The sequence below is a fragment of the Mobula hypostoma genome, chromosome 9 (genome assembly GCF_963921235.1).
Source record: "Mobula hypostoma chromosome 9, sMobHyp1.1, whole genome shotgun sequence".
Lineage (NCBI taxonomy): Eukaryota > Metazoa > Chordata > Chondrichthyes > Myliobatiformes > Myliobatidae > Mobula > Mobula hypostoma.
Window position 1 is genome coordinate 77,959,375 of NC_086105.1, and position 18,961 is coordinate 77,978,335.

The 18,961-nt window shown below is 42.9% G+C and overlaps 1 protein-coding gene and 1 pseudogene across 5 annotated transcripts in view; both read left to right on the forward strand.

The window, feature by feature from the left end:
• The window catches only part of LOC134351808 (arf-GAP with SH3 domain, ANK repeat and PH domain-containing protein 1-like), a 729,826-nt gene that overhangs the window by 559,513 nt on the left and 151,352 nt on the right, over window positions 1-18,961 (forward strand). For all 5 annotated transcript variants that reach the window (XM_063058512.1, XM_063058513.1, XM_063058511.1 and 2 more), the window contains exons 16-17: window positions 1,529-1,692; window positions 12,561-12,694. In XM_063058512.1, coding sequence (XP_062914582.1) covers window positions 1,529-1,692; window positions 12,561-12,694 — 298 coding nt within the window. The remainder of the gene's footprint in view (window positions 1-1,528; window positions 1,693-12,560; window positions 12,695-18,961) is intronic.
• Window positions 14,398-15,386, forward strand: LOC134351810 (bifunctional methylenetetrahydrofolate dehydrogenase/cyclohydrolase, mitochondrial-like; annotated as a pseudogene).

An 18,961-nucleotide genomic window follows, 5' to 3' on the forward strand; every position in this document is an offset into this window, starting at 1 on the left:
CCTGAAAGTTGCCTCACAGGTAGATAAGGTAGTTAAGAAAGCTTATGAGGTGTTAGCTTTCATAAATCGAGGGATAGAGTTTAAGGTAATGATGCAGCTCTATAAAACTCTGGTGAGGCCACACTTGGAGTACTGTGTCCAGTTCTGGTCACCTCACTATAGGAAGGATGTGAAAGCATTGGAAAGGGTACAGGGGAGATTTGCCAGGATGCTGCCCGGTTTAGAGAGTATGGATTATGATCAGAGATTAAGGGAGGCTTTATTCTTTGGAGGGAAGGAGGATGAGAGGAGACATGATAGAGGTATACAAGATATTAAGAGGAATGGATAGAGTGGATAGCCAGCGCCTCTTTCCCAGGGCACCACTGCTCAGTACAAGAGGACATGGCTTTAAGGTAAGGGGTGGGAAGTTCAAGGGGGATATTAGAGGAAGGTTTTTTACTCAGAGAATGGTTGGTGCGTGGAATGCACTGCCTGAGTCAGTGGTGGAGGCAGGTACACTAGTGAAATTTAAGAGACTACTAGACAGGTATATGGAGGAATCTAAGGTGGGGGGTTATATGGGATGCAGGGTTTGAGGGCCAGCACAGCAATGTGGGCCGAAGAGTCTGTACTGTGCTGTACTATTCTATGTTCTATGTTCTGTATATGTCTATTAGATAGTTAAGTTAAAATAAGTAGTGCAAAAAAAAGAAAGAAAAAAAGTAGTGAGGTAGTGTTCATGGGTTCGATGTCCATTTAGAAATCGGATGGCAGAGGGGAAGAAGTTGTTCCTGAATCACTGAGGTGTGCCTTCAGGCTTCTGTACCTCCTTCCCGATTGTACAGTATTAAGAGGGCATGTCCTGGATCATGGGGATCCTTAATGATGGAGACTGTCTTCCTAAGCCACCACTCATAAAAGATGTCTTGGATACTGTGGAGGCTAGTACCCATGAAGGAGCTGATTAACCTTACAAGTTTCTGCAACTTACTCTGATCTTGTGCAGTAGCCCTCCCCCCCACCCCACCCCTTACCAGATGGTGATGTAGCCAGTTCGAATGCTCTCTATGGTATATTTGTATAAGGTTTTGAGTGTTTTCAGTGACAGGCCAAATCTCCTCAAACTCTTAATGAAATATAGCCGCTGTCTTGTTGCCTTCATAGTTGCATCGATATGTTGGGATCAGGTTAGATCCTCAGAGATATTGACACCCCGGAACTTGAATTTGTTCACTCTCCCCACCCACTTCTGATCTCTCTGTGAGATTAATTTGTGTTCGCTCGTCTTGCCCTTCCAGAAGTCCACAATCAGCTCTTTGGTCTTGCTGATGCTGAATGCAAGGTTGTCGCTGTGACACCGGCCAACTAACTGGGATATATCACTGCTGTATGCCCTTTCATCACCGCATGAAATTCTGTAAACAGTTTAGTACTGATATTTTCACTAAGATAATTCAAGATACTCAATTTTATAAAATGTATTTTTGATATGCTATTGTATTTGAGGTGATAGTAATTCTGATATTTTTAATTTGTTTCCACACAGATGGATATCAGTATTAACTAACAGCAAAGAGGAAGCATTAAATATGGCATTCAGAGGAGAGCAGACCAGTGGAGAGAATAGCATAGAGGATCTAACCAAAGCCATCATTGAAGATGTGCAGCGGATGCCTGGCAATGATATCTGTTGCGATTGTGGAGCACCAGGTCTTTATTCTTTTCATATTATGATTTTAAAATGTTGTTTTAATTATGTGTTCTTAGAATTGTTCTGCAGCTTTCTGACCAAATGTTGAAGTGTCTTACCGGGTACAAATTGAATCAAGTTGTTTGATTTCATCTAGAATTAAATCCATGGTAGTTAATGTTGGTTTGCAATAATGGCCTGTTAACAATTTGTTATTAACGGATTCCACCATTTTCTTAAAAATTGATGTGAGGATAACTTGCCTAGATTTCTCTATTTTCTCTTTTCTCTCTCTCCTCCCCTCCCCCGCCCCGCTGCTACCTTCAAATATTGGTGTTACATTTGCTGCCGGTGGCTTGTTTTGAATTCAGAAGTTCGAAAAAGGCACTGCGCTGGATGGGGATGCATTTCAGGAACAGAATTACTTGGACATTTTGATACAGGACAGACCTTGTTTTATATACAAGATGCAGAGGAGGTTCATCAGGTTGATTCCAGAGATGAGGGTTAGATTATGAGGTGAAATTGATTTGCCTGGGAATTCAGAAGGATGAGAGGAGCTCTTATAGAAACATACAAAAATTTTTAGATTAGATTATGAGGACACTCAGTCCTCGTTTATTGTCATTTAGAAATGCGTGCATACATTAAGAAATGATACAATGTTCCTCCAGAGTGATATCACAAAAAAAACAGGACAAACCAAAGATTAACACTGACAAGACCACATAATTATAACATATAGTTACAGCCATGTAAAGCAATACCATAATTTGATAAAGAGCAGACCATGGGAATAGTTAAAAAAAAGTCTCAAGGTTCCGATCGACTCCTGATAGTCCCGATGGTCCCAATAACAGGCAGCAGAAGGGAGAAACTCTCTATGCCATAAACCTCCAGGCACCGGCAACTGTTGATGCATTGGAAGCACCTGACCACAGCCAACTCTGAGCCCGTCCAAAAACTTCGAGCCTCTGACCAGCCCTTCGACACCGAGCACCATCTCTGCCGAGCGCTTCGACTCCGTCCCGACCGCTGAGCAACAAGCAAAGCCGAGGACTCGGGGCCTTCCCCTCCAGAGATTCTGGATCACACAGTAACAGCGGCAGCGAAAAAGGCATTTCAGAAGTTTCTCCAGATGTTCCTCCGTTCCCTCACGTCTGTCTCCATCAAATCAGGATTGTGCACAGCACCCTACTTGACAGATTACAGATATCATTCACCGGAGTGGCCGCGCAAGCTGTGTCACGCCGCCATCTTCTTCTCTTCCACTTTGAAATTATGAAAAGGATCGATAAGATAGATGCAGGAAAGTTGTTTCCACTGGTAGGATAGACTAGAATTAGGGGACATAGCCTCAAGATTTGGGGCAGTAAATTTAGGACGAAGTAGAGGAAGAACTGCTTTTCCCAAACAGTGGTGAATCTTTGGAATTCTCTACCCAATGAACCAGTGGAGGCTACCTCAGTAAATATACTTAAAACAGGTTTGGATAGATTTTTGCATAGTAGGGGAATTAATGGTTATGGGGAAAAGGCGGGTAGGTGGAGATGAGTCCACGGCCAGATCAGCCATGATCTTATTGAATGGCGGAGCAGACTTGTTGGGCCAGACGGCCAACTCCTGCTCCTATTTCTTATGTTCTTATATACAGTAGATTCTAGTTAATTGGGGCAGCTGCTTCTTTGGGACAAATCTTGGAAAACAAAAACTAATCAAAAAGATAGCCATGATTCCCTTTGTTTATTTTTTATATGGGACACTCTGTCACTTTATTAGGCCTGGAGACTGTTGCCGAAAAGTTTCTAACTCATGTAAGTTGCAGGTACTTTTGTGGCTATTAGACACTGCACTGTGCTTAGAGTGAATGGCTTTTAAATAGAATTAGAATTAGAATTTTATTTCTTACATCTACCTCACAATATGAGGGAATAACAATCTTTATGCTGCATCTCCGTTGCAATGTACAGACAATGAGGAAAGGAGCTGTGGGAGGATATTGCCCAGACACTAAGATTATATACATAATTGTTTTGTATTCATGTATGTACAGTCAGATATTCAATCAGATCAATATGTATTGCTAAATCTGGTGGCCTGGTGAAAGAAGATGTCCCATAGCCTATTGGTCCTGGCCTTTATGCCAGATGGAAGCAGCTGAAACAGTTTTTGGTTGGGGTGGCTGGAGTCCCTGATAATCCTCCAGGCCCTTTTTACACAGCTGCTGTTATAATGTAGATCGTCAATTGCAAGTGTTTGTGTTCAAAAGCAGTAATTTTTGTCACTGATAGTTGGCAAGAAATAAACAGTAAAACAATTCAGAACTGTTTTGCTCACAATGGTTTAAAGCATTCAGGGTTGGAGATGCAAGAAATGGCAGAGAGTGAATACGAAATGATTTCACTACTTCAACAAGTTAGGAAGTAGGAAGAATTTAAAAGTTTTGACTATTACAATGAAAATGAAGATTTGGAGAATTCACTTTTTGAGTGCATTATATGAAGGCATTCCATTATCTGCACTAGGACTCTGTGCTGATGTGTTCACAGTCAATCAAAAGACTTGCACTGTGGATGAATTCCTCCCTCGATAACTATTAGGAATTACAGTTTTATAGTGCTGTAGTAGTATTGTTAATGTTCTGGTTTGTTCTGTTTTCATTTAAATACACAATTTGTTATTCTGTTAAACTGTAGTGTGACTTTTTTATGCCTTTTTAACATTTCCATGAAACTTTGGCTAACTGGGGCAGCCTCTTTATTGAGCCAAAATGCACTGGTCCCTATGTGTCCCAATTAACTAGAATCTACTCTATTTAGTTAAGCTCGACGTATGATTATAGATTAAATCACCACACAAGTTTAAAGGTCATCTTGGCATTACCAAATATTCACCTACTTGCTCTTATAAGACCATAAGACATAGTAGAATTAGGGTAATTGACCCATCGAGTCTGCTCAGCCATTCGGTCAGGGCTGAATTATTTTCCCCCTCAAACCTTTTCTTCAGCCTTCTCCCTGTAACCTTTGACCTTCCTAATCAACCTATCAACTTCTGCTATAAATATATCCAAGGATGTCCTCCACACTGTGTATGGAATTCCACAAATTCACCACCTTCTGGCTAAAGAAGTTCTCCTTCATCTCTATTCTAATATTCTGAGGCTGTGCCCTCTGGTCCGAGACTTTCCCATTATAGGATACATCCTCTCCACATCGACATCTATCTAGACCATTCATTCACGAAATTTCATTTCCTTCCTTTACACTGTGTACAGGAAATGACATTAAACAATCTTGAATCTTGAAATATGTCAGCGATAGTAAATCGGATTCTGTTATACCACTGTTCATTCTTGGGTAACAGATCTGATCTTTCTTATGTAGCTGCTGTGCCCAACAAAGTGTCAAAAGCAGCTACATATACAGATCTAAAAAAAACTTACTTCAGTTTAGTTTTGTTAAATTAACCTTCTGCCACCTGCAGGTAATACTTGTGATATGCAATCTTATTGTAAATTTTATTTTTGAGTTTCACAATTGCCTGTTCATGTGTGTCATACTATTGCTACAGTATTTTGCATATAATATTGGTTAATGATATATGTAGTTCAAATTTAATATACTTAACATTCATGTTGTGGAGACAGTTTCAAAGTAATTGCTGAAGTTTGATTTTTACCACTGATTTCTTTGCCTTTCACAGAGTTCCTGAAGGGTATTGTTTACACCATAAATGTTCCCCACTCTGGCCTGTTACCTCTTCTCCTCACCTAGCTATCACCTCACACAGGTGCCCATCCTTCCTTTCCTTTCTCTGATGATCCACTCTCCTCTCCTATCAGAGTCCTTCTTCTCCAGCCCTTTTCCTCTTATTACCTCTTAGCTTCTTACTTCATTCCTCGCCCACTCAGCTTCACCAGTCTCCTAGCTTGTCCTCCTTTCCCATCTTCTTATTCTGCTATCTTCCCTCTTCCTTTCCAGTGCTGATGAAGGGTCTCTGCCCAAAACGTGGACTAGTTAATCATTTCCATAGATGCTGTCTAACCTGCTGAGTTCCTCCAGCACTTGAGTGTGTTACACAAGTATGCCTATTTAGCTCAATTGTTCATGTTCTGGAATCACATTAAAAGATCTTTCTAAGTGATTTTAGTAGATTGTTTTCCCATGCTGGGAATGTGCTGGCTCCATCCTAGCGTTGGTCAGAAGAATGCTGGTAAATTGAATAGGATAATACAAATCTTGTAGATAAAGCATCCGGTTTCAGACTTAAGCATTGTATTTCCTTGAATGTCACTTGAGTGCCATCCATGCCTTGAGGGATTGATCAGGCCCATAACTGTAAAAATAGTGCAGTTGTGGCCTGTAGGGTAAGATGAAGTTACAACAACAACCTTGCACTCAGCGTCAGTAAGATTAAGAACTGGATTGTGGACTTCAGGAAGGAGAAGTCAGGAGATCACATACCAGTCCTCATCAAGGGTTCAACGGTGGAAAGGGTGCGCAGCTTCAAGTTCTTTGGTGTCAACATCTCTGAAAATCTATCCTGACACAACAAATTGAAGCACTCCAGCAGCTATGTACTACTGATGTATTGTGGAAAACATTCTGACTGGTTGCTTTGCAGTCTGGTTTGGAAGCACCAGCGCACAGGAATGGAAAATGCTGCAGAGGGTTGCAAATTCATCCAGCTCCATTCTGGACACTAGCCTCATCACCATCGAGAATTTCTTCAATAGGCAATGCCTCAAAAAAGGCAGAATCCATCATTATAGACCCCCACCATTCAGGACCTGCCCACTTCTTATTGCTACAATCAGGGGGAGGTACGGGAGCCTGAAGACACACACTCAACAGTTTACGAAAAGCTTCTTCCCCTCTGCCATCATATTTTTGAATAGAATATGAACCCATGAATGCTACCCTACATTTTGCTCTTTTTTGCACTACTATTTCTGTTCCGTATTTCTTATTGTAACTTGTAGCATTTTCTTATGTATTACACAATACTAGTCTTACAAAACAACAAATTTCCCAGACATACGTCTCTGATTATAAAGCTGATTCTGATTCTGACATGGAGACATATAAATTTGCTTCTGTAAACAAAACATGTTCACTACCTTCTCCATATGGCAGAAAAGGAGAATAATTTAGTGTGTTTTATTAATGGTGGCATCAACTGTGTTCAAATGAATGCTGATACTAGCAGAATCTAATGCATGATCTATGATGAGGAAAATTTAAGAGCAGAAATGTACAAAACGTGTATGGCATTAAATTTGAGACACTCGTCAACTTTAAAACAATGTTACATTTAAGTTCAAGTTTAATTATCATTCAACCTTACAGGAATACCTATGAATACAGCCTAACAAAGCAGTGTTACTCCAGGACAGGATGCAAAACATAGCGCCAGCAGTCATACACAGCACAAGGCACATATAACGATGTAGGACAGCAATAAAATGTAGTCCCAAAAAATATATATATATATTCCAAGTCCCTGAGTCCATGAATGTTGTAGCAGTGTGCAGTCGAATAGAATGCATCTTGCCTTCTACAGGGCAGCAATGACTCTGGCATGTACGCACAGCACACTGACTCCAACGCCTCTCTCCCAGGTGGCTGCAAACAGGCGACATGCAGCTTGAGGCCTCGTCCTCAGTTTGAGCAAGGCCACACAGCTCCCCTGCCGTTTGCTAATAAACCAGTGAATCAGACTTGCAGCATTCCACATTAACAATTCCAACAGGATCTTGCATTCGCAAGAAAAGTGACAAAGATGACCACTTGTTAGACTGCACACCGCTTTCATGCACACATTCCAATGCCTGTCTGTTGCAAGCAGCAGCATGATCCGCACCAAGTAAAACCAAAGGAGAGGGCATACAAGGAAGCAAAAATTAGTGGGAAGACAGAGGATTGGGAAGTTTTTAAAAGCTTACAAAAGGAAACTAAGAAGGTTATTAAGAAGGAAAAGATGAACTATGAAAGGAAGCTAGCAAATAATATCAAAAAGAGGATACTAAAAGTTTGTTCAAGTATATAAAGAGTAAAAGACAGGTGAGAGTAGATATAGGACCGATAGAAAATGATGCTGGAGAAATTGTAATGGGAGATAAGGAGATGACGGAGGAACTGAACGAGTATTTTGCATTAGTCTTCACTGAGGAAGACATCAGCAGTATACCGGATGCTCAAGGGTGTCAGGGAAGAGAAGTGGGCGCAGTCACATTTACGACAGAGAAAATATTCAGGAAGCTGAATAGTCTAAGAGTAGATAACTCTCCCGGACCAGATGGAATGCACCCCCGTGTTCTGAAGGAAGTACCTGTGGAGATTGCGGAGGCATTAGCAATGATCTTTCTAAAATCAACAGACTCTGGCATGGTTCCAGAGGACTGGAAGATTGCAAATGTCACTCCGCTATTTAAGAAGGGGGCAAAGAAGCAAAAAAGAAATTATAGACCCGTTAGCTTGACATCGGTGGTTGGGAAATTGTTGGAGTCAATTGTCAAGGATGAGGTTACGGAGTACCTGGAGGCATATGACAAGATAGGCAGAAGTCAGCATGGTTTCCTTAAAAGAAAATCCTGCCTGACAAACCTATTACAATTTTTTGAGAAAATTACAAGTAAGCTAGACAAGGGAGATGCAGTGGATGTTGTATATTTGGATTTTCAGAAGGCCTTTGACAAGGTGCCGCACATGAGGCTGCTAAACAAGATAAGAGCCCATGGAATTACAGGAAAGTTACATACATGGATAGGGTGTTGGCTGATTGGCAGGAAACAGAGAGTGGGAATAAAGGGATCCTCTTCTGGTTGGCTGCCGGTTACCAGTGGTGTTCCACAGGCGTCCGTGTTGGGGCCGCTTCTTTTTACATTGTACATCAATGATTTGGATTATGGAATAGATGGCTTTGTGGCTAAGTTTGCTGACGATACAAAGATAGGTGGAGGGGCCGGTAGTGCTGAGGAAACAGAGAGTCTGCAGAGAGACTTGGACAGATTGGGAGAATGGGCAAAGAAGTGGCAAATGAAATACAATGTTGGAAAGTGTATGGTCATGCACTTTGGGAGAAGAAATAAATGGGCAGACTATTATTTAATTGGAGAGAGAATTCAAAGTTGTGAGATGCAACGGGACTTGGGAGTCCTCGTACAGGATACCCTTAAAGTTAACCTCCAGGTTGAGTCGGTGGTGAAGAAGGCGAATGCAATGTTGGCATTCATTTCTAGAGGAATAGAATATAGGAGCAGGGATGTGATGTTGAGGCTCTATAAGGCGCTGGTGAGACCTCAGTCGGAGTACTGTGTGCAGTTTTGGGCTTCTTATTTAAGAAAGGATGTGCTGACGTTGGAGCGGGTTCAGAGAAGATTCACTAGAATGATTCCGGAAATGAGAGAGTTAATAGACAATAGACAATAGGTGCAGGAATAGGCCATTCAGCCCTTCGAGCCAGCACCGCCATTCACTGTGATCATGGCTGATCATCCACAATCAGTACCCCGTTCCTGCCTTCTCCCCATATCCTTTGACTCTGCTGTCTTTAAGAGCTCTATCTAACTCTTTCTTGAAGAATCCAGAGAATTGGCCTCCACTGCCTTCTGAGGCAGAGCATTCCACAGAACCACAACCCTCTGTGTGAAAAAGATTTTCCTCAACTCTGTTCTAAATGGTCTACCCCTTATTCTTAAACTGTGGCCTCTGGTTCTGGACTCACCCATCAGCGGGATCATGCTTACTGCCTCCAGCGTGTCCAATCCCTTAATAATCTTATATGTTTCAATCAGATCCCCTCTCATCCTTCTAAATTCCAGTGTATACAAGCCCAGTCGCTCCAATCTTTCAACATATGACAGTCCCACCATCCCGGGAATTAACCTCATGAACCTACACTGCACTTCCTCAATATCTAGAATGTCCTTCCTCAAATTTGGAGACCAAAACTGTACAGAATACTCCAGATGTGGTCTCATCAGGGCCCTGTACAACTGCAGAAGAATCTCTTTGTTCCTATACTCAACTCCCCTTGTTATGAAGGCCAACATGCCATTAGCTTTCTTCACTGCCTGCTGTACCTGCATGCTTACTTTCAGTGACTGATGAACAAGGACACCTAGATCTCATTGTACTTCCCCTTTTCCTAACTTGACACCATTCAGATAGTAATCTGCCTTCCTGTTCTCACCACCAAAGTGGATAACCTCACATTTATCCACATTAAACTGCATCTGCCCACTCACCCAACCTGTCCAAGTCACCCTGCATTCTCATAACATCCTTCTCACATTTCACACTGCCACCCAGCTTTGTGTCACCTGCAAATTTGCTAATGTTACTTTTAATCCCTTCATCTAAATCATTAATGTATATTGTAAACAGCTGCGGTCCCAGCACCGAGCCTTGCGGTACCCCACTAGTCACTGCCTGCCATTCTGAAAGGGATCTGTTAATCCCTACTTTTGTTTCCTGTCTGCCAACCAATTTTCTATCCATGTCAGTACCCTACCCCCAATATCATTTGCTCTAATTATGCCTGCTAACCTCCTATGTGGGACCTTATCAAAGGCTTTCTGAAAGTCCAGGTACACTACATCCACTGGCTTTCCCATGTCCATTTTCATAGTTACATTCTCAAAAAATTCCAGAAGGTTAGTCAAGCATGATTTCCCCTTCATAAATCCATGCTGACTCAGACCTATCCTGCTACTGCTATCCAAATATGCCGCTATTTCATCTTTTATAGTTGATTCCAGCATCTTCCCCACCACTGATGTCAGACTAACTGGTCTATAATTGCCTGTTTTCTCTTTCCCTCCTTTCTTAAAAAGTGGGATAACATTAGCTATCCTCCAATCCACAGGAACTGATTCTGAATCTTTAGAACATTGGAAAATGATTACCAATGCATCCATGATTTCTAGAGCTACCTCCTTAAGTGCCCTGGGATGCAGACTATCAGGCCCTGGGGATTTATCAGCCTCCAGTCCCATCAGTTTACCCAACACTATTTTCTGCCTGATGCGAATTTCCTTCAGTTCCTCTGTCACCCTAGGTCCTCTGGCCACTATTACATCTGGGAGATTGTTTGTGTCTTCCCTAGTGAAGACGGATCCAAAGTACCTGTTCAGCTTGTCTGCCATTTCCTTGTTCCCCATAATAATTTCACCCGTTTCTGTCTTCAAGGACCCAACTTTGGTCTTAACTAATTTTTTCCTCTTCACATACCTAAAGAAGCTTTTACTATCCTCCTTTATATTCTTGGCTAGCTTACCTTCGTACCTCATCTTTTCCCCCCTTTTTAGTTATCTTCTGTTGCTCCTTAAAAGTCTCCCAATCCTCTGGCTTCCCGCTCATCCTCGCTATGTTATACTTTCTCTCTTTTATTTTTATACTCTCCTTGACTTCCCTTGTCATCCACAGTCGCCCCTTACTTCCTTTAGAATTTTTCTTCCTCTTTGGAACGAACTGATCCTGTACCCTCTATTATTCCTAGAAATACCTGTCATTGTTGTTCCACTGTCATCCCTGCTAGGGTATCTTTCCAGGCAACTTTGGCCAGCTCCTCCCTCATGGGTCCATAGTCCCCTTTGTTCAACTGTAATACTGACACTTCCGATCTTCCCTTCTCCCTCTCAAATTGTAGATTAAAACTTATCATATTATGGTCACTACCTCCTAATGGCTCCTTTCCCTCGAGTTCCCTTATCAAATCTGGCATTACACAACACTAAATCCAGAATTGCCTTCTCCCTGGTAGGCTCTAATACAAGCTACTCTAAAAATCCATCTCTGAGGCATTCCACAAACTCTCTTTCTTGGGGTCCAGTACCAACCTGATTTTCCCAGTCTACATGCACGTTGAAATCCCCCATAACAACCATAGAATTACCTTTGCGACATGCCAATTTTAACTCTTGATTTAACTTGCACTCTATATCCAGGCTACTGTTTGGGGGCCTGTAGATAAATCCCATCAGGATCTTTTTGCCCTTACAGTTTCTCAGTTCTATCCATACTGACTCTACATCTCCTGATTCTATGTCCCCCCTCTCAAGTGACTGAATTTCATTCCTCACCAACAGAGCCAGCCCACCCCCTCTGCCAACCTGTCTGTCCTTTTGATAGGATGTATATCCTGAATATGAGGAATTAACATATGAGGAATGTTCGACCGCTCTTGGACTGTACTCCTTGGAGTTTAGAAGAATGAGGGGGGACCTCATAGAAACATTCTGAATGTTAAAAGGCATTGACAGAGTGGATGTGGCAAAGTTGTTTCCCATGGTGGGAGAGTCTAGTACGAGAGGGCATGACTTAAGGATTGAAGGGCGCCCATTCAGAACAGAGATGCGAAGAAATTTTTTTAGCCAGAGGGTGGTGAATCTGTGGAATTTGTTGCCACGGGTGACAGTGGAGGTCAAGTCATTGGGTGTATTTCAGGCAGAGATTGATAGGTATCTGAGTAGCCAGGGCATCAAAGGTTATGGTGAGAAGGCGGGGGAATGGGACTAAATGGGAGAATGGATCAGCTCATGATAAAATGGTGGAACAGACTCGATGGGCCGAATGGCTGACTTCTGCTCCTTTATCTTATGGTCTAAGTCTAGCTTCTTCAGTTTCTCTGCTAACAAGCAACTCGCTGACGGGGTAGATCTACAATATTTTAACTCGTTAATGTCCAGCAGGGTGTTGCAATTGTAAAAAAAAATGTTTAAAAAAGACATTATCACCTTTGGTTTGCCTCGTAGAGGCTGCTGCATCTGAGCATGCCGCCATCTTACCAGAAGTTATTTATTTCCAATAATTTACATATATTCTCTTATTATTTTGGAGGAAGGATTTGTTTTACAATGAATACTTTTTATGTATTTGTACAGATCCAACTTGGCTGTCAACCAACCTAGGAATTTTGACATGTATAGAATGTTCAGGAATACACCGAGAAATGGGAGTACATATTTCGAGAATACAATCACTAGAACTGGATAAATTAGGAACCTCTGAACTCTTGGTAAGTTATGGCAATTATGATATATTCTAAAATGTATTAGTGTGCCAATGTTTTGGCATATGTGGTCTTTTTTCCAGTATTAATAGGTTCAATAGGAATATTTAATGTCAAAGAAATGTATATAATATACATCCTGAAATTCTTTTTTTTCGTAAACATCTGTGAAAACAGAGTGCCCTGAAGAATAAATGACAGTTAAGTGTTAGAACCCCAAAGCCCCCCAACTCCCCTTTCTCACGCATAAGCAAAAGCAAAGCAACAATCCTCCCTTCCCCCATCATCAAAAAACATCGGCACCCCCCCCCGTGCACTCAAGCATGCAGCAAAGCATCAATAAAGACACAGACTTGCAGTACTCTAAAGACTACTCGTTCACTCGGTATTCGACATATCACAGGCTCTCTCTCTCTCTCCCTAATAAGGAAAAAAGAGATATCCCCATTTCACAGTGAAAGGGGAGACATAACAAAACAACTCTGCTGACTTATGGTATTAAAAGTCTGTTGCGTCATATTTTCCAAGCTCTGTGCCCAAAGAACCCGGGTCTCTGGGCACAGCCAGCAGCCAGCTCGCTGCTTTTGATCTTTTGTGTACTCCCATAACACAGGCGATGGTACTGACCTTGAATCTGCCCGCCTCCAGAGCTATGAAAATCCAGCACCCTGAAGGTGCGCTCGTCTTCCAGGCCGCATCCTTGTCATATCGAAAAGCGGCCAGTCGTGACACCGTGAGAGTGGGTCCTATTTCCGCAAAGAACCAAAATCAGTATGTAACTCCAGGTCAGGGTCTTCAAAAGAACCTTGAAAGGGAAAAAAAAGATATTAAAGATAGAAATGGAGCTGTTTCTGAAGATGCAAGCAAAGGAGTCGCTGTTAGCCACCATCATCCTCCTAAGCTCTGCCCAGACAAACTTTGTAGACAAAATTGTTGGCCATCTCCCCCGTGAATTGTTCTGCATCCTGCCCCACATTCAGATTTAGTAAGGGGCATGTAATGCTGGCTAATACGTTACCACCATTGTTCAGGTATTAGCCAAGACGGATTTCTACAAATTAAGAAAAAGCTCTCATTCTTAGTCTGATGATTGTCAATAATGTGAATTTAATCTATATTCAAATTAAGATTATTTTTATTTGTCAAGTATATATTGAAACATGCAGTGAAATGCATTGTTTGTGTCAAATCAAATCAGATCAGTGAGGAATGTGCTGAGGGCAGCACAAAAGCATTCCTCTAATCATTATGCTATTGTGACTCCCCTTCAGTGTTAAAATTTTAGCATCTGAAAAATTTACTGTTGAAATAAGTTATATCAAAATAAGACACAATACTTTTGAGTTTAAACATTTGTTCTACATCTAAAATTCTTAAATGTTGTTCACTAGCCCATGCTATAATGGTACCATTGTTCTCAGTCAGTGCAACTGTTGGGGGCTAATTGCCGATTTACATCAAGTTCACTTATCCCTCCCATTGTATGCACTGAAGACTCTGCTGGTGGATCAACTATCATTGAATGTGTCTGCATCTCCGTCCAGAATGTGCATTCGTTTATGACAAGGCACTTGCTATCCATAAGCTTGCTGCGGCCTTACTGAAAATCCGGCTATGTGGTGATAGCTTACTGCTAATTGAAACCTTATTACCTGAATGCATCTTTCACCAGTACCCTGCTCTTATTATTCAACAAATCTTGTTTTATCCTGTATTTCTCAGACATTAATGACCTTTCTTCAGTTCATTATCAATTTTGATGAAAGGTCATTGGCCTGAAACATTGGTTGTGTTTCCTCCTCTACAGATACTGGCTAACCTGCTGAACATTTTCCAGAATACTTTTTTATTTGTTTCAATTTCCAGCATCAGCAGCATTATTGATGGTATAATGTGTTCTGTCTGTAATGCTGTCACTCTGGAGAAGGACATAGATGGGTTTCGTATTGTCAACATTGGAAGTCTGCTTGGATCAACAGACGATTCTTCTGGCCACCCCCGCAGGGGTCTGGGGAATGATTAAAAGGACGGGGATCAAGAAGTTTGGTAAGAACATGGTGGTCGTGGTAAGGCTGAAGAATGTCGGGATGCCCATTGCCGTTCTCCTTCCCATTGATGGAAGACACGAGAGACCCGGCGGCGTGCCACAGTGACTATCAGCCACAAGTTCACACCCTAGGAGCAACTGATGGCTCACATCCTCCTTCTGGCTGATGTTGTCATCATGGATGCAGGAATTCCAAAAGTGATTACTGCTGATATGATCAAAGAGGGAACAGTTGTAATACTTTTGGCATCAATCACGTACAGGATCCTGTAACAGGAAAGACTAAGTTGGTAAGAAATTCTGATTTTGAAGAGATCAAGAAGGCAAGTTACACTATCCCTGTCCCTGGTGGAGTGGGTCTGGTGACTGTAGCAACACTCATGAAGAACACTATAATAGTGGCCAAGAAGTCAGTAACCTACTGAGGATGAGCCCAAATCATCAGCTGAAGCAATCCCTCTCCCTCTTTGGAGCACAGTTAAACTTCTATATAAAAGATATTTTTGCTATCTGTATTCATTTATATTTGCTGTAAGCTGTCACTTGTGTAATGTTTCCTTCATGTTGTCTTCTGGAGTTATGGACGCGTATCAGTAGCCACCCCCCCCCCCACCCCCGGGGTCATTGCATCCTGCCGCATGTTGAGTTTAGTCATTCAGGGAAGCATCAGTTGTCCTGTTACTGCGGTATCATTCACAAGGTGAATACATCCTGGACTTTGTACACGTGTAGCCCCCTGGTAAGCCTCAGGTTCGCTCAACTCGTTGTCTGCTAGCGAGAGAACTTTCTCAGCATTTAACATAACAAAGAAGCCATTTTAATTAGCCTACGCAGTAACATAAAAGACGAAACCCCTTACACACGGGAATTTCCAGTTTCTTCCTACATCCCAGAGATGTATGGATTAATAGGTTAATTGGGGGTGTGTGTGGGAGGGGTAAAATTTGGGGGTGTTGTTGGGAATGTGGGAGAGTAAAATAGGATGGGTATAAATGGATAGTTGATAGCAAGTGCTCTGTGGGCCGAAGGGCCGGTTTCCTAGCTGTGTGACGCTGACTAATACCTTAGCATAAATGTGATTGTCGGATTCAGTCTATGTACATAGAACTGTAATTTTGCCTTTTACTATGTACAAGATAAATGCAGGTTTTTGCATCGATTTTTGTGTCTGGTATTTAGCAACAACTTTTAAGAACCAGAGAAAAAAAAGTTTTATGTTCAATAAACTCTCATATTGTCTAATATTATGGGGCCAAATACTGCACACAATATCCTAATTAAGAATTACAAGATTATCTGAGATCTGGACTGCTGTTTTTTTCCTTATGGCCGTATAAATCTGTGGTGCTGTCTTCAATGACTTTGACCTTACAACTTTAAATTCAAAAACATCAAAGTGCCGATTGCTCAACCGCCAATTCCAACTCCGGTCTTCAGGATGGGTCTGCATGCACTGCCGCTGGAATCCCTGTCTCCCCTTCCCCACCATCACTCCACAATCCTGTCTCTCTCAGGTCCCACTGCCAGCTCCTGGGTCCTCGGAGACTCCATCTTCTTCTCACCCCACCATCCCTGAACACTCCAAACCTCCCTTCTCAGACACCGCCAACCCCCTTCCCCCCTCTGATCCCAGCTCTCATTCATGCTGGGTTTTCACCATTCCTTCCGACTTTCCCCTCTATGAGTCAGAACGTTCTGTCCTCAGTAAGGGCCTGTCTTTGTTCCCCTGCACCCACACCTCAGTGAGTTCCATGACACTGAGCACTACTTCCGCCGCCTCCGTTTCCGAACGTATTTCTTTAGCAAGAACACCCCATCCCGCACTGATGATCCCTCCTCCCGTCTTCAACCCTCCTTCTCTTTCTGGACACACCGCCCTGGTCTTCTGCCTGCTCTGGACCTTTTCATTGCCAACTGCTGACAGGACATGAACGGTCTAGACGTCAACACTCTTCTCTCCCTTTCCAACTTCACTTCTTCCAAACACTCAGCTCTCCACTCCTTTAACACTAATCCTAACCTCACCATCAAACTGGCAGATAAGAGAGGTGCTGTAGAAGTCTGGTGAACTGACCTCTACCTTGCTGAGGCCCAGCGCCAAATCTCAGACACCTCCTCTTACTTGCCCTTCGAACAGGACCTCACTAAGAAACACTGGGCCATTGCCTCCCACACCATCACCAACCTTATTGACTCTGGGGATCTCCCATGCACTGCCACCAACCTCATAGTTCTTGCATCCCGCACCTCCGGTTTCTATCTCCTACCCAAAATCCACAAACCTGCTTGTCTAGGTAGACCCATTGTTTCAGCTTGTTCCTGTCCTACTGAACTCATATCAGCATACCTCAACTCTGTTTTATCCCCTCTAGTTCAGTCCCCTCCCACCTACATCTGTGACATCTCACATGCTCTTGATCTTTTCAAGGATTTCAGGTTCCCTGGCCCCCATCATCTAATTTTTACTATGGATGTCCAGTTCCTATGCACCTCCATCCCCCACCAGAAAGGCCTCAAAGCTCTCTGTTTCTTTCTGTACACCAGACCCAACCAGTTCCCCTCCACCACCACTCTCCTCTGCCTAGCAGAACTTGTCCTCACTTTAAATAACTCCTCCTTTGAGTCTTCCCACTCCCTTCAAACAAAAGGGGTAGCCATGGGCACTCGCATGGGACCCAGCTATGCCTGCCTGTTTGTCAGCTACGTGGAACAGTCTGTGTTCCAGGCCTACACTGGTGACCATCCCGCACTTTTCCTACGCTACATTGACAACTGTACTGGTGTTGCTTCCTGCACCTGTGCTGAACTCGTCGATTTCATCCATTTGTCCTCCAACTTCCACCGTGCCCTATAATTCACCTGATCCATTTCCGACATTGCCCTTTCTCGATCTCACTGTCTCTATCTCCGGAGACAGCTTATCCATCGATGTCTATTATAAACCAATGGACTCTCACAGCTACCTGGACTATACTTCGTTCCACCCTGCTACTTGTAAAAACGCCATCCCTTTCTCTCAATTCCACAGTCTCTGCCGTATCTGCTTTCAGGATGAGGCTTTACCTTCTAGAACAAAGGAGATGTCCTCCTTTTTCAAAGAAAAGGGGCATCCCTTCCTCCACCATTAATGCTGCCATCAACTGCATCACTTCCATTTCACGCACGTCTGCTCTTACCCTATCCTCCCGCCATACTACCAGGGATAGGATTCCTCTTGTCCTCACCTATCACCCATCAGCCTCCGTGTCCAGCACATAATTCTCCAAAACCTCCGCAGTGTTTGCTCCCTACATGACTCCCTTGGCCATTCGTCCTGACCCACTGATGTACTTCCTGGTACTTATCCTTGCAAGCAGAGCAAGTGCTACACCTGTCCCCACACCACCCCCCTCACTACTATTCAGGGCCCCAAACAGTCCTTCCAGTTGCAGTGACACTTCACCTGGGAGTCTTTTGGGGTCATATACTGTGTTTGGTGCTCCCGGAAATTCCACTTCCCATTCCCACTCTGATATGCCCATCCATGGCCTCCTCCACTGTTGGGATATGGCCATACTTAGGTTGGAGGAACAACACCTTATATTCTGTTTAGGGTAGCCTCCAAACTGATGGCATGAACATCAGTTTCTCAAACTTCCAGTAATGCCTCCCTGCTCTCCCTCTTCACCATTCCCATCCTCTCTCATGTTATCTCCTTGCCTGCCCATCGCCTCCCTCTGGTGCTCCTTTCCCACTGTCTCTTTCACCAATCAACTTCCTAGCTCTTTGCTTCATCCCTCCCCCTCCAAGTTTCACCTGTAGCCTGGCGTTTCTCTCTCCCCTTTCCCCACCTTTCAAATCTACTCCTTATCTTCTTCAGTGCTGCTAAAGGATTTTAGCCTGAAACGTCAACTCTACATTTTTCCATAGATGCTGCCTAGCCTGCTGAATTCCTCCAGCATTTTGTGTGGTTGCTCAGATTTCCAACATCTGTAGATTTTCTCTTGTTTGTGGTTCAAAAGCATCAATCCTACTTCCATTCAGAATCCCTTGTAGTGATTGAGGGGACAGAGTGCAGTAGCGTCGTCTAAGTGCATAAGATTTAGTTAGACTTCGGGATTATGAAGTTGTGGAATTACTTACCTGGAAACCTATCAGCATCCAGGACATGACCTCTTCTCATCACTACCATCAAGGAGGAGGTTCAGGAGCCTGAAGACACAGACTCAATATTTCAGGAACAGCTT